The sequence below is a fragment of the Erpetoichthys calabaricus genome, chromosome 15 (assembly GCF_900747795.2).
Source record: "Erpetoichthys calabaricus chromosome 15, fErpCal1.3, whole genome shotgun sequence".
Classification (NCBI taxonomy): Eukaryota; Metazoa; Chordata; class Cladistia; order Polypteriformes; family Polypteridae; genus Erpetoichthys; species Erpetoichthys calabaricus.
Genome location: NC_041408.2, coordinates 15,621,967 through 15,638,463, shown reverse-complemented (window position 1 = coordinate 15,638,463; position 16,497 = coordinate 15,621,967). Strand labels below are relative to the sequence as shown.

Sequence of the window (16,497 nt, the reverse complement as noted above, 5' to 3'; positions counted from 1 at the left end):
TGTTGCTTTCAGCTGGCTGTGCTTGGGATCAGTTCTTTAAGGACTGCTGAAGGGACTGTTTCTCCGGTGTATGGTGTTGACAGGAAATTGCATTGGTTTCCAGTTAGTCTGTTCATTTCGGGATTGTATGTTAGCTTGCAGATGTTTTACACATGTTTCATGTTTATTCAGCTGGACCAGTTCATCTTAAAGGTGTCTTTCAGGAACCTGTGTTGCTAGGGATGTTCTCAATAGGTTTTTATTGAGGCCCATGGTCTCAAGCTGGGCATTTTCCTTCTAGGGTTCAGAACTTCTTGCACCTCCCACCCCTTCAAAGGAATTTGAGCTCAGATAATTCCCGATTCCCACCCTACTAGTTTCGACACGTCTTTCCTTAAGTCTCATAGGGGGTAGTGCATGGGTCTCTGTGAAATAGGAACTAATGATGTTGGCTAGCTATCAGACAGACAGGGTCCACTTTCAGCATCTCCTTGTCCAGTAAGAACTGATCCCAGGCTGTTTGGAAGCTGAGCTGCCTACTGCTATTAACACCTACTTACTGACAGAGGCCTGCATGAAGAACTGTCCTTTCAATTTCTCCTCACTTCTTCTCAGCCATAGTGGTCTAGCAGGTTGCAGGCTGCTCATCAGACTCTGCGTATCTGTGCTTCGGGGCTCCTTATTTATCATTTATCTAGCTGTGCAGTTTGATGCTTATGTCTTTCAGTTTGGCGATGGGGAGTTGTGGTAACAGGCCTGTAGTGTTATCTGTGTGTGTGTGCTTCTAAGTTGAATGTGTGTAATGGGTCTGACTGTGTGCGTTTCAAAGAGCACCTGACCATGCTTGTTTCCTTGTCCCTAAGAGTATGTATGTGTGAACATCAAGTCTCTTGTGAGAGACTGTTTATAGGCATAGGTGAGGCCTTACGTGTGTGCAGTCAAGCCACATAGTAATGCATATATTGTTGATTAACCTGTGGTGTGTATTTTTCTGTGTGAATATGGAGTATTGAAAGGCCTGATTGATTATGAGTATGTTCTTTTATTTGTATGTGTGCACTTTTGCCATTTAATCACATGAACCTGATGAATTTCGCAAACTCTGCTTCCTTGATGCTTCTCTTCACTCCTGGAAGAAAATTCTGAATTCAAACAGTGTGAGTGTACTCTCTCTGACATCTTTTCCCAACTCTTGCTGCTCACAGTGTGAAGCGAAACTCTGCAATGGAACGTTCACAGAGTAGCACCTGGGAGTCATCAGAAGAGACCCGCAACAAATTGGTAAAGGCAGCATCCACATCCAGAATAATCTCCAAGGTAACGCGGAGTACTGAAAAGTGAGTGGCCTTCTTACTGGATATTGCCCAGAAATGTAGGATAGCTTACATTGTGTTCATGTATTTTTCCCCCTACTTATCTTAATTTCACTTTATTTCTTTCAGACAAAAGGAGACAGTAATAAGTCAAGGTAAGCTGTATTTTTCTGAAGCTCTACTGCCATCTACTGATCTGAAGTCCTCTATTTTTGTCTGGGCCTTGGCAGTTTTTAAGGCTATTTGGCCAATTGATGTTATTTGGAAATAGTGAAGGGATGCAAGGGGGTTTTTAATGGGAGGTTGATAGCTGACTCGTGCACACTGTTTTTGTTAATTGCACATTATTTCTGTCTCAAATAGTGAAAGGGTCGGCACGAGAGAAGAGTCAAGGTAAGCCCTCCAGTGGCCGCTGTTTGCTTCTCTCTGCTGATTTCTTCTGTTCACTAACTCATGATCCTCTGCCGCTCAACTCCAGATGATTTTGCAGTGTCTGAAATGCCTTTAAATGACTTTCTGTGCCTCCCAAAAATTATACGATAGGAAAATTTTGACTGGGGTGCAGAGACGGCTGAACACTTCCTTATTGTGATGAGCATGAGCAGGGGCTTTGTTCCTGTGTTTTCTGTAGGGAGTTTTCAATTTTCATCCTATAGTATACTGCATGAGTGTTTGCCATCACCTGAGAAAGTGTTCGGACTGGAGATGCACCTTGTGTTGGAAATACTTGTTGGCTCTTTCACTTTACTGCACTTTTCTTCTTTGCTTTAGTGCTAAAACTAGCAACAGGGCTGGGTGCCGTGCTCTGGTTGGGATAGGCTGGCATGATTTTGGTGGTGAGGGACTGTGTTTTTATTTTTTTTTTGTACACTTACAAACATGTTTAACTCTTCCTGCCAGATGGTGACTACATCAAGATGTTCATGCGTGGGCGGCCCATCACCATGTTTATTCCTTCAGATGTAAATAACTATGATGAAATTCGTGCAGAACTGCCCCCTGAGAGGCTCCGTCTGGAGTGGGTGTATCCTTTTGTGATGGTTGTTTGCACCATCCTTGTGAGCCTGTTTATCTAGCCATGGTTCCATTTTCTTGACTCCTATGACCCAGGTTTGGGTATCGTGGTCGTGACTGCCGTGCCAATGTCTACCTGCTGCCTACAGGGGAGGTTGTCTACTTCATTGCTTCAGTGGTAGTATTATTCAACTATGAAGAGCGGACACAACGCCACTATCTTGGTCACACAGACTGTGTCAAATGGTTAGTATAAGAAGTATTTATAAAAAATATTGTTGTCTTTCAGCTAAGTACTTTGGCTTTCTTCCTGTCTTCTTGAAATGATGAAAATTGGTAAAAATCCTTTAAGTCAGTCGTTTTCCAACCCGCTATATCCTAACACATGGTCACAGGGGTCTGCTGGAGCCAGTCCCTGCCAACACAGCACAAGGCAGGAACAAATCCCCGGGCAGGGCGCACAAACCCACACGCCAGTGCACCTAACCTGCATGTCTTTGGACTGTGGGAGGAAACTGGCGCACCCGGAGGAAACCCACGCCGAATATGGGTCTCTGTGAAATATGAGCAGAACATGCATACTCCACGCAGGGAGGATCCGGGAAGCGACCCCAGGTCTCCTTACTGCGAGGCAGCAGCGCTACCACTGTGCCACTGTGCCGCCCTAAATCCTTTAAGGACTTTGCCATATTCTAGAATAACATAAATGCCATGGACCAGCCAATTGCATAGTCTTACTAGTGAACAACGAGGATTCATAGCTGTGTTTAAATTTACTATACTTTATGGTGTCATAGTTTACAGAATAAATCCAGGAGTACCCATTGTGGCTGCAAGCTTTAATACAACTTATTTCTTAATTGAAAGTTAATTCTTATCTTAATGTGAAACCACAATTTAATTTATAACACAAAATACCAAGTCACTATCTAACTTTTACATGATATCAAGCTGATGTGTTTTATTCCAGAATAGTAAATTCATCTCTTGGAAATTAACCATTCATTTTTTTTCCTTTTGTGACCACTTAATTGCAATCATAAGACTTCCAATAAACGTTTTCTAAGATGCATACTAGCTTAAACTTTCACATAGTTAAATTTATACTTTACAAAATTATTTGAAACCAACTTGTTTACTAAATCTTGCCATCTGACGTAATTCCAAGGACTGAATTTGAGCGAACCTCTTCCAGCCGCACTCTGAAATGTGATGCTAGCCGTAATATCTGTACAAATGAAACCCAGAAACTAGAGATTGTGTCAAATTTGTGGAACATAATTTTTTTATGTGTATTAGGATGTTGGTTTAAGAAAGACTCCATGTAAAATATGTTTACATCTATAGTTGTATTGCCCTCACTGCACGCTGGTTGTTTACTTCAAGTGCTAAAACAGTTATTGACAGATGTTTTGTTCCTGGTGACTTTTATTGATTTCTTGTACAACTGTCTGCAATGTTTATTGTATTTTCATCATTGAAGCACTGCTTTTTTGAAAGGTCACATTGTATAAAATGCAAGTTCATCTGTTTTTGATTCTCCGATCAGTAAGAGTGTTGATTGTAAACCTGACTCTCTGGCACTTGTGTCCTCACCCCAGTTTTCATTTCTTTCTGACACAGTCTTGCAGTTCATCCAGACAAGATTAGAATAGCAACTGGGCAGATTGCTGGGGTGGACAAAGATGGAAGGGTGAGTCTGCTGATGTTGAAATGCTGCTGACTAATGATGTCTAGCTGTTACCTGGACCCTTAATTATAGTAACTTTCACCACTCTAGATAAAAAATTGTCAAATCCTGATTTTGGAAAGATTACATTGCCTGTTCTTTTTTCCTGGTGGAGTACAAGAGGTCAATTCTTGTCTCTTACTGAGCTTCTCTTTAAATTAGTGTTTGCTCTTGAAATAATTTTGTACAGAGAGGAGCAACACTATATTGTGTGTATGTTTAATATTTTCTTGTGATAAGTGACTTCAGTATTGATTCTGGCTCTCCATGTCTTTAACTTAGATAAACTGCTTCAAACAATAAATGGATAGATACAAAAATTTGTCATACAAAATTTGTAATTGCTGTTGTAATTTTGCCAACTTTTTAATATTTTCTTAAAGCAGTCATTTTAATTATAGGTATCAATTCAATATTAGCTTCTTCGTATTCAGTTTATACATCAAAAAAATTTTTTTACTAAAGTAATTATTTTCAGTATTTCTATATTGTAAGAATAACTTCACTGTAAACGAACTAGTTTTCCAATGTCTTTAGGAGATCATGGAGTAATTGTGCTTGATATCTGATTTAAGTAAATGTGTGAAAGTGGCTGGCCTTTGCAACAGATTTGAAATACTGGAGGATGTGACCTAGAAGATTTAAACACAAACTTAAATAAAGTGATGTGGAGGTGGCCTCTGGTGGTCAAAGAATGTTACTGCATTGACTTATGACTTAGAGCTAGTTGCCAGTTCAAAGTTGGCACAGTATTACAAAATACCTTGCTGTCCTGCAATTTTTTTAAACTTTTGCCTCCACAGGCTCTACAGCCTCATGTTCGGGTCTGGGACTCGGTGAGCCTTGGAACACTTCAGGTCATTGGTTTGGGCACGTTTGAACGTGGTGTTGGCTCATTAGCCTTCTCTAAAGCGGTAGGTCATTTCAGATTTCTTGGTGTGGTACAGTGGCATATGTGAACTTATAATGGACAGTAAATAATGTTACACACCTAGAAATGTCTGTTTTGTGTGATGAACATTGTGTGGTGAAAGGAAAATGCCTCATGTTTCATGCAGTTAACATGAATGGCTCCAGCAAAGCGGTTTTAAATCTTTACATTTGTTTGTAGCATTTTTACTAACTGTGCTTATTTGAGGCGTCAATTTAAAAACGCTTATTGTATAAAAATTAATTCAGTTTTGCATGGCTCCAATTTTCATTTCATGTTATTGCTGTGATTTGAATAGCCAGCTGTGCTGTACGCTATAATTTTATATTATGGACACAGTGTGAATGACCCACTTTTTATATTTCCTGGTTAGTTCCAGCTGCACATTACAGCTGAGATTTTAGTATAAATTGTGATGAAGTATTACAGAGCGTGCCTGTTTGTGACCTGACAATTTATAATGTAGCACTGACTATTATTCATAATATGTATGTTGTAAAACTACCCAAACAGGATGTGATACATTGTCACGTAGAACAGATAGTTCAGACACAACCAGAGCCACAAATGCCATATATTTCTACAATATAGACCCCCCCCAGCATCTATGACACTAATTTTATATTAGCAACTAAGAATGTTTACTTATTTATATAGAAAAACCTATGAGTTCTTTAAACTACTTTTGCTTTTCTAATATTGTGTTATTGTTTTTGTGCATAACGATTAAAAGAGCAGCCTTCCTCAATAGGTTTTATATGCTCGGTCTCTGATATATTTTAATTAATATTAAATAGGCTGTAACAGCTGATTATCCATCCATCCATCCATTTTCCAACCCGCTGAATCCGAACACAGGGTCACGGGGGTCTGCTGGAGCCAATCCCAGCCAACACAGGCAGGAACCAATCCCGGGCAGGGTGCCAACCCACTGCACCAAGCACACACTAGGGCCAATTTAGAATCGCCAATCCAACTAACCTGCATGTCTTTGGACTGTGGGAGGAAACCGGAGCTCCCGGAGGAAACCCACGCAGACACGGGGAGAACATGCAAACTCCACGCAGGGTGGACCCAGGAAGCGTACCCAGGTCCCCAGGTCTCCCAACTGCGAGGCAGCAGCGCTACCCACTGCGCCACTGTGCCGCCCCACAGCTGATTATGACATTTTTTTTGTTCTTTATTTCGCCTTATACAATTTCTTGTATTAGGAATTTGTTAGTTTTCGCATACCCCTTGGGGTCAGAGCGCAGGGTCAGCCATTGTACAGTGCCCCTGGAGCAATTACAGGTTAAGGGTCTTGCTCAAGGGCCCAGCAGAGTATGATCTCTTTTGGCAGTGACAGGGATTTGAACCGGCAACCTTCTGGATACCAGCACAGCTCCTTAGCCTCAGAGCCACCACTCCACCCTTATACATGACATTATATGACATTGCCAGATGTATAGTAGTAATTTTTTATCCCCAGAATTAGTCAGGAAAGTGCTGGTGATTTAAAATTTTATACAATATGGCTATTTCAGGCTTTATCACAGCTTGTCCTGACACATAATGTGTTGGAAAGGAAAACATCACAGTTGACAGTTACAATATACATAGTATACATACATATATATATATATATATATATATATATATATATATATATATATATATATATATATATGCACATAATCCCCGCCATTGCTGCCGTCATAGGCTCAGATTCCCCTTGACTTTGTTATGAAAAAAATGGGTTCAGAGCATGGGTTGATGGATTTTAGATTTCAGATTTAGCCATCAGGATGTGTTGCATTGGTTAGTGCCACTGCTAAAAGCTTCAGAGTCCTGAATTAAATCCTGTCCTGATCACTGCTTATGTAGTGTTTCCACATTCAGTTCATGGGTTTTCCTGACACATCGCAAGACAAGTGGGTGTTAAATGAACGGATGATTGTACATTGGTCAAGAATGAGTGTGTATGTGTGTATGTCCAAGCTTTCATCTGCTTTGCTTCCATATATTGTGGGGATGGCTCTGGCTACCTATTGCCCTGAACTGGATAAGTTAATTAGAAAATGGATGCATGAATGAATTTACTGTTGATTGATCTTATTTATTTTGTTTTTAAAGAAAATATAATCAACCAGAATCTGACTGCCATTCCCATAGGCACTGAGCAACAGAACATATCAACCCCATTTTTGCCTCTGATTGCTTTGGGAAAGCAATATTTGAGCAGCAAATGCTTATATAACACCTAAGGGCTCGTTTATACTTCACGATCAGAACGCGGACGCGCATGCATCATGGCTGCCACGCGTTGCCAGCGTTCATTTGACGCGTCCTCTGAGAAAGTCCTCAGAAATTAACACGACACGAGCGCGAGTTGCAGTACCAACAAATGTCTGGGAGCACAGTATGATAAAAGTTGGAATGTGATGTCAGAGTCTCTGTTTACAATCTTCATGTGACAGAAAGCCTCTATGCGGATCCTACGGGATCGATGTGTGCACTTTGATGTTTGATGAATGGTTCGATGTGGTGAAGCAAAATGCTGACATACAGATGCATTCATGGTGCTTTTATATTCAAGTGTCGCATATTCCCAATCGTAATGACAAGATACATTTTAAAAGTCTTGCATACCATCTTTTGTGCCGTCTTTTTTTTCTAGGGCTTCCTCCTGACCTGACGGCAGTGGCAAACAGCAATAGATCACCACACAGAACACATTAAATGTATGATATTTCAACTCTCTGCACATTTAAAATCCTTAGATTTATACTTGATATCATTTTCATGATGAAATTCATGGGTGTATGTTACATTGTACAGATAAATCATTAATTTCGTTTAAATAATGAATACTGTTAATAATTACACATATGGGGGTGACACGGTGGCGGAGTGGTAGCACTGCTGCCTCACAGGGAGTCACGTCGCTGGCAATGTTCCCTCTAAGGAGTAGCATATAGTGAGCAAAAAACATTGTTTATGAGCGACATTTTGTTTAAGCCAAAAATTTATGAGCACCAACTCCGACGGTCGGAGTGAGCGTTCGTGCGATAAGTACGAGCGACGCCGTCGGAATGAGCGATCGTGCGGGAAGTATGAGCGACGCTCTGAATTCGTGTGAGCGATCGCTCACGCGCTCAGCTTAGAGGGAACATTGGTCGCTGGTATTCCCTACCTGGAGTTTACATGTTTTCCTGCTGAGTTTCTACAGTGTGCTCCGGTTTCCTTCCAAAGATATGCAGATTTGGGGAGTTGGTGCCGCTAAAATGATGCTAGTGTATGTGAGTGCTTGTATTCACCTTGCGATGAGCTAAGGCCCCGTCCAGGGATTATTTCTGCCTTGTGCCCAATGCTTGCTGGAATGGACACATCCCTGGATTGATGAATTTAATCATTAAACATCCTTTTCAGAGATATTGAGGTAAGGTGTCATCGGAATTTAATGGTGTTCCAGGCAATTCACAACACAGAGAAGCCGAACCTGTTCTCACCGTGATAATATCTCGCAGTGACACCTGCTGGATTCCTCCAGATGTACGTAAAGTGCGCACGCAAGTACAGTGATCCCTCCTCGATCGCGGGGGTTGCGTTCCAGAGCCCCCCGCGAAAGGTGAAAATCCGCGAAGTAGAAACCATATGTTTATATGGTTATTTTTATATTGTCATGCTTGGGTCACAGATTTGCACAGAAACACAGGAGGTTGTAGAGAGACAGGAACTTTATTCAAACACTGCAAACAAACATTTGTTTCTTTTTCAAAAGTTGAAACTGTGCTCCATGACAAGACAGAGATGACAGTTCTGTCTCACAATTAAAAGAATGCAAACATATCTTCCTCGTCAAAAGACTGCGCGTCAGGAGCAGAGAATGTCAGAGAGAGAGAGAGAGAAAAGCAAACAATCAGAAATCAATAGGTGCTTTTTGGGCTTTTAAGTATGCGAAGCACCGTGCGGGAAACATGTCGCTTGACAAAGCAGCTGCAAGGAAGGGAGCAATGTGAAGGTAGTCTTTCAGCATTTTTTAGACGAGCGTCCGTATCCTCTAGGGGTGCAAACAGCACCCCTGCTCACAGCCCCTCCGTCAGGAGCAGAGAATGTCAGAGCGAGAGAGAGAGAGAGAGAAAAGCAAACAATCAAAAATCAATAGGGCTGTTTGAGCTTTTAAGTATGTGAAGCACCGTGTGGGAAGCATATCGCGCAACAAACTAACCACAATTAAGCCCAGCAAGGAAGGGAGCAATGTGAAGGTAGTCTTTCAGTGTTTTTTGAAGAGCGGCCGTATCCTCTAGGGGTGCGAACAGCCCCCGTGCTCACAATATATTTGAGGAGTTTTATTTAATACGTAATACGTGCTCTGATTGGGTAGCTTCTCAGCCATCTGCTAATAGCATCCATTGTATGAAATCAGCTGGGCAAACCAACTGAGGAAGCATGTACCAGAAATTAAAAGACCCATTGTCCATTGAAACCCTCGAACCAGAGAAAAATCCGTGATATATATTTAAATATGCTTACATATAAAATCCGCGATAGAGTGAAGCCGCGAAAGTCGAAGTGCGATATAGCGAGGGATTACTTTATAAACAGTAAAACGCTTGTGTAGCAGGAGCGCCCGTTGGAGCACGCGTCGTGTGAAGTATAAACCTGGCCTTAGAATGATTACTCACTGAACATCTGTTAAATTCTTTGTTTTTTATATGGCCTATGAAATAAGAATAGTTGGTTCATAATACAGATGAAAATGGAAAGGGTAAACGCTATAGTATTTTATTGTGTATTGTTAAATTTTTTTGAAGTGCCATTTTTACACTAGATAAAATTATGACATGAGCAATAATTATTGGTATTTATTTATTTGAATTGAATTGATTTTGCAGTTTTATATACTGTAACTTAATCTTGTCAGATTTTATGACACGTTTAAAGTTATGTTAAGTTGTCTGATTTTTAACTTACTTGACTTTACAGGGGTATCATGTGTGATTATGGGGTTTATAGGGTCATTAACTCACAAGCAGAGTGCAATGAATTTCTTACTTGCACATGCTAATGAACATGCAAAACATTACCACTCTCTGCTGCAGTTATTAGTGAATATAACAGCATTACTCAAAACTTCTGTCTTCCTTACCCAAAAAATCTCAGAACACAGTTTACAACACTATCCACCATTAAGAGACATTCAGAAACATATTCTGCACTGACATTTTTTTGTAGAATATCAAATTAAGAAAATATATGCAACATATGTAAATACGTATTTATCAGAGTGAACATAAATGATATTTTTATTAATTTTTTGATAGCTGTAATTTTTAATTAAGCAATAATCTAGGCTGAATTCTGATAACTGCACATCACTGAAACAGTCTGTTTTTCTTATTTCATGGTTTCATTCATCACATATTTATTCTTTACCCTCTACCTGCCCTGTTCAGTTGACTTACAATTTCTCCTTCGCAGGACTCAGGAGTCCATCTTTGTGTTGTAGATGACTCAAATGAACACATGCTGACTGTCTGGGACTGGCAGAAAAAGTCCAAAATTGCTGAAATTAAGGTGAGATTTGTCTTGATATTGCTGCCCCACAGGCAACAGATTCACTGAGGAGTGTGCAAGGTTTTTTATTTTCCGTATCATTAACAATATACTTGTTTGATCCATAGACGACAAATGAAGTGGTGCTAGCAGTGGAGTTCCACCCAACAGATGCCAACACTATTATTACATGTGGCAAGTCTCACATCTTTTTCTGGACGTGGAGTGGCAATGCTTTATCACGGAAGCAAGGAATATTTGGGGTAAGAAAAATTTACCAGAGAGAAGTGATCTTAACCAGTTCAGACTGCACATGGTAATTTTGATTGAGTAGGTGCTGCAGTTTAACATGGACACTCTTTAGGTATGATCATCTTGCTTAGTCAATACATTTAATAGCTTGTTTTTCCTTTTTAATTCTAGAAATATGAAAAACCAAAGTTTGTTCAGTGTTTAGCTTTCCTGAACAATGGTGATGTTCTGACTGGAGACTCGGGAGGTATCCTTCTTATTTGGAGCAAATGCATAACTGAGCCAACACAAGGGAAAAGCTCCAAAGGTATGTGGGTTGACTCACCTGAAATTTCAAAAGCAGTCATTTTTCCGACATGAGCAGTGAGCTGCACAGTGGTGTGGATGTTAAGGATGGGAAAAGGTATACTTGTCTCTTTATTACCAACATCCACTTCAGATAATTTGCTGTTTCAGTGAAACTCACAGTTTCTCCTTCAGAGGAGAAGTCCTAAGTTCTGGTTGATCAGCTGTCATTCATTTTTACAACGGAGTCTGACATAAGTGCAACTTTTACAAAATATTCCACCTGTGCATACATTTTTTGACGTTGCTTATCCAGCTCATGCTTATTGAAGGCTAGAGCCTGTCCGGATATTATTACACTTGACACATGTTTTTTTTAGTTAATTTGTCCATCAGGGTAGAGATCAGCGTTCTTAATTGGGCAGAACTTGCATTAGTGTCCATTGCATTTTTTTCCCTAGCTGCATTTTGTTATCTGCCTTTTTGCTTAGACCCAGGCCAAACATATTAGCTCCAGATTTGCCTTGAAGTTTAATCAGTACTGAGCCCTGGGAGGCAATCCTTACTCTGTGGATAACTGCTTAATGTGTAATAACATATGCAGGTGTAAGCTCTTCAACATCTGACATTGAAGCAGATGCTCTTGGTTTTACGTTCTCACTGATCTATTAAAAAACTGTGTATTTTTACATACAGGTGTTTACCAGATCAGCCGTCAAATCAAAGGGCATGATGGCAGTGTGTTCACGTTATGTCAAATGAGGAATGGTACACTGTTGACCGGTGGGGGCAAGGACCGGAAAATTATTCTTTGGGATCATGACCTAAATCCTGAAAGGGACATTGAGGTAGGAACTTGACTGATTTGTGTAGATTACACATAAATTGAATTGGCATATAAAGAAATAGCCATTGCTCATTCTGGGAAGTTCTGTGCCAAATTTCAAGCAAAGCCCTTGTCTTGATTTATTTCAGTTGTTTGAGCCATAGATCTGTTTTGTGTTTGGTAATGGTTTCAGTAGTAACGTGCTTACACCTTTTTCGACTTCCTCATAGGTTCCTGAGCAGTATGGAACTATACGTGCTGTGGCTGAGGGGAAAGGAGAGCAGTTTTTAGTAGGAACGTCCCGCAACTTTATTTTAAGAGGCACATTTAATGATGGATTTCAGGTGGAAGTTCAGGTAGAACTCATTTTTTGTACTTAGTTTAATTCACTTATCTTGCAGTTTATACAAGAATATTGAACATATTGACTTTCTCTTTATTTACAGGGTCACACTGATGAGCTATGGGGCTTGGCAACGCACCCATTCAAAGATTTATTCTTGTCCTGTGCCCAGGACAGGCAGGTGTGTTTGTGGAGTTCTTCTGACCACACACTTGAGTGGACCAGGCTGTTAGATGTAAGTTACTAGATCATTTACATTACTGGTGACTTCATAGTACAACATAGCCATTGCTGGTTTTATCTGATTGACTCTTCTGTCTTCAGGAACCAGGGCACTGTGCTGACTTTCATCCAAGTGGAGTAGTTGTGGCAATTGGGACTCATTCAGGGAAGTAAGTTCAAGACTTAAATTGGCAAATACAATCAGTGATAAAGTTTTGACACTATAAGTGATGTGCAGTGAGATGCTTTTTATGGAATTAAACTCATGCTTTGAAATTTGCAAAGTTATTTATGATGTGTAGCTGTCTTGCAACTTTCCTCATTTTGACCACTGTTTACATTCCAGGTGGTACGTTCTTGATGCTGAAACTCGAGATCTGGTGGCAATACATACTGATGGAAATGAGCAGCTGTCTGTGATGCGCTATTCTGTAGGTGTGTACTTTAGTGTATCACTGTAGACTATTTGATGTAGAGAAATGGCTTGTGGAAGTGTACTGCCTCTGCTTCTAAAGTGATTTTGGACTTGCCAGTTGTATCACAGTGCTGTGCTTGGCTGGTCTGCGGTAGACCAGAATATATCCTTCACCATTATTGAATGAAATTAAAAGGTAGGAATTTTTCATACCTGTCCTGAGAGAAGAATGCATGTTGATTTTCATTCCAAATATTTTATAATCAGAAGCCAAATCTTACCTTTTAATAAGCTTCTTTTTAAATTCGCAAGCAGCTAAACATGTTGTTTTTCTAGTGTGTTATATTTATGTAATTTCCTTAAGTAATTTCTTTACTACAATTAGTCACTTATTTGTACGTCCACATACGCATGCATAAAAAATATGAAAATTGTAGTTACATCAAAAAAGGGACAGTAACAGAGATACAGTTGAGAAGGCCTTGTTTGTTGATTAGGCCAATGCTACCCAGAACCAGTGATACACAAGAGAGTGTGCATTCTTTAAAAGTGTAATTGTATTGTGCCAGTAAAGTCGGGATAAATAAGTGCCCTGCTATGGTGTGCATCACCTGGTATATAAAACTGGTGAAGACATAATGAATAAGAAACCATTTATTTTCCTTATTTTATACACATTCATGGAAATGACTGTCTCTTTTTTCAATAATGGACAGTTGCTTTCCAGAAGAAAGGGAGGTAAGATGGAGAGACCAGTGTCAGAGGAAAAATCCCTCCTTTGTCCTCTAATGAGCTTTCATCCCAAGTAAAATGGGACACACTCACATGTGGCATCTGAAATGCAAACTGGAAGAAATCAAGCTGGTTCCATTTTGCTAATCTTAACAGCATTCTCCAGCTGTAGTTCCTTGACATTAATTACAGTATTGTTTCATGGAGCAGTGAGGAGTATTTGGATTATTTTGTTAAAGGAGTAATATTTGGAAACTCGAATTCTAAGCAGAGATAATTTGCACGATGTGATCTTATTCAGCTACCATGTGAATTTCTGTTTCATTTTATGAAGGTGTTTCTTCATATCTTTATAGACACAATGTATCTGTGCTGCAGACCCAGCATTAAAAGATAAAGACTTGAATATGGCTATACTATATAGTATACAACTAGCCATAAGCCTGTCTTGATTACCTGGTCTTGGGCAGCTTCTTACTAGCAGTGGTAATCAGGCTCTGCTGCAGCCTTTTAAAAATAAACACAAATGCCAGTACTGGTCAGAAGTTTTAGAACACCTCAGTTTTTTCAGTTTTTATGGAAATGCACAATTTAATGTCTTAATGTTTCAAGAAATCAGTCAAGGCATAAAAGAAATAAACAATAGCAAATAAAAAAAACTATGTCAAGGAATCATTAAGTGTACAAAATTTGATTCAAATTTTTGATTTAACAAAGTAGTCACCTTTTGCTGATATAACAGCCAAACACACACGTGGCATTCATTCTATAATCACATACTGGTTAGAAAGATCTTCCCAACACTCTTGCAGAAATTCCCACAATTGTAGGTTGCACTTGTAGGTTGCCTTCCTTTCACCCTTTTGTTCAGTTCATCCCAAATTTAACTGAATGGGGTTTAAGCCTGGAGACTGTGATGGCCATTCCATGTTTTGAGGTTTACCTTGTTCTTTTCTTTTAGCATAGTTCTGATATAGCCTGGAGGTATGAGGTGTGTTTTGGGCTTTCTTGTTTTGTCCATTAAAGAATGGCTTTCTTACTGCCACTCACCCTGTCATACTTGCAGCATCAAGTCTCCTCTTCCCAATAGAAACTGACACTTGTTTTTTTCGACCGCCATTAAGCTTTGCTTGAAGCTACTGAGCTGTGAGGTGCCTGTCACACAAGCTGGTGACCCTCAGAAACTTGTCTTCTGATTGGCTTGTGACTTTGGGTCTGCCAGATCTCTTTCTATCAGAGTTTCTTGCAGTTTTCAAGTGCCTTTGGATTGTGATGGCACACCACTGCACTCACTGACGCTTTGATTTTTTTTGCAATTCCTCTAAATGAAAGGTCTGCACTTCTAAGGGTAATAATGCTCTGTCTCATTTCATTTACTTATTACCATTTTCTTGCCATTACCACTGGAATTTACAACTTTTTTTTCAGTATAATATTGTCCAAGTAGTACTTCGAAGGGTGTAGTAACAGAGTCTGTTCCAACTCTGCTTTAAGACAGACAGAGGGCTTTTAAGTAATCAAAAGAAGTTTAGATACCTGTGCAAATTGTTTACTTCAACATGCAAGGCTTAATTTACTTTAATTGTTGCAGAACATCTGTAGGTTGTAACCCATTAGTTGTTCCATGAAGAAGGCCCATTTGTGATATTCTGAAATTTCCTTTTTTTCAGATTTTGTTAACCTAAACTTTAAATATAAACCTGGCAGTTTACTGCTTACCTTTTCACCATTTTAGGTCATTCATTGCATTTCAACTGATTAAATCTGAAGAACAACTGGAAAAACTGAATATATATATATATATATATATATATATATATATATATATATATATATATATATAGTGAAAAGGCACTATATAAGCACCCGACACAGATTCACACTGGAGGAACATATAAAATAAAAAGACTTTTATTTTTCTTCACCTGTGGGGCACATCTTCCCCATAATCCCCACAGGCACAACACAGCAGATCATAGATATGTGATTCAGTACCTAGCAAATAATACAAAGAGTGGATCAACATCAGGCTTCACCTCAGACACTGATGCTCAAGGTTCAATCCCCGTAAGGGGAAGCAAAGGTACGTACACCTCATGAGCCCTAATTAGGCCAAAACACATGTCTTACTCTCTTTATATTATTTGGAAGGTACTGTATCATATATATAAGCAGTTCTGCAGTGCAAATATAAACCAACCCATTCTATGGTGTACACAATACACAAATACAATGTACAGTGATCCCTCGCTATATCACGCTTCGCCTTTCGCGGCTTCACTCTATCGCGGATTTTATATGTAAGCATATTTAAATATATATTGCGGATTTTTTGCTGGTTCGCGGATTTCTGAGGACAATGGGTCTTTTAATTTCTGGTACATGCTTCCTCAGTTGGTTTGCCCAGTTGATTTCATACAAGGGACGCTATTGGCAGATGGCTGAGAAGCTACCCAGCTTACTTTTCTCTGTCTCTCTTGCGCTGACTTTCTCTGATCCTGACGTAGGGGGTGTGAGCAGGGGGGCTATTCGCACACCTAGACGATACGGACGCTCGTCTAAAAATGCTGAAAGATTATCTTCACGTTGCTACCTTCTGTGTGCAGCTGCTTCGTGAAGCGACATGCTGCACGGTGCTTCACATACTTAAATGCTCAAAGGGCACGTATTGATTTTTCACTGTTTTGCTTTTCTCTGTCTCTCTCTCTCTCTCTCTCTCTTCCTTCTCCTGACGGAGGGGGTGTGAGCTGCTGCCTTCAACAGCTTTGTACCGGCAGTGCTTCGCATACTTAAAAGCCAAACAGCCCTATTGATTTGTTTGCTTTCCTCTCTGTTTCTGACAGCCTGTGCTCCTGACGCGTACTCCTTTGAAGAGGAAGATATGTTTGCATTCTTTTAATTGTGAGACAGAACTGTCATCT

At 39.8% G+C, this 16,497-nt stretch overlaps 1 protein-coding gene across 5 annotated transcripts in view; it reads left to right on the top strand.

Moving 5' to 3' along the window:
- The window catches only part of LOC114665885 (echinoderm microtubule-associated protein-like 4), a 50,661-nt gene that overhangs the window by 23,544 nt on the left and 10,620 nt on the right, over positions 1-16,497 (top strand). For 3 of the 5 annotated variants that reach the window (XM_028820541.2, XM_051919543.1, XM_028820540.2), the window contains 15 exons: positions 1,185-1,316; positions 1,422-1,447; positions 1,656-1,685; positions 2,193-2,316; positions 2,403-2,552; positions 3,930-3,999; positions 4,839-4,949; positions 10,427-10,522; positions 10,630-10,764; positions 10,925-11,060; positions 11,735-11,886; positions 12,095-12,220; positions 12,311-12,442; positions 12,532-12,599; positions 12,776-12,864. In XM_028820541.2, coding sequence (XP_028676374.1) covers positions 1,185-1,316; positions 1,422-1,447; positions 1,656-1,685; positions 2,193-2,316; positions 2,403-2,552; positions 3,930-3,999; positions 4,839-4,949; positions 10,427-10,522; positions 10,630-10,764; positions 10,925-11,060; positions 11,735-11,886; positions 12,095-12,220; positions 12,311-12,442; positions 12,532-12,599; positions 12,776-12,864 — 1,577 coding nt within the window. The remainder of the gene's footprint in view (positions 1-1,184; positions 1,317-1,421; positions 1,448-1,655; positions 1,686-2,192; positions 2,317-2,402; positions 2,553-3,929; positions 4,000-4,838; positions 4,950-10,426; positions 10,523-10,629; positions 10,765-10,924; positions 11,061-11,734; positions 11,887-12,094; positions 12,221-12,310; positions 12,443-12,531; positions 12,600-12,775; positions 12,865-16,497) is intronic. The other 2 variants (XM_051919544.1, XM_051919542.1) reach the window with 1 other exon arrangement.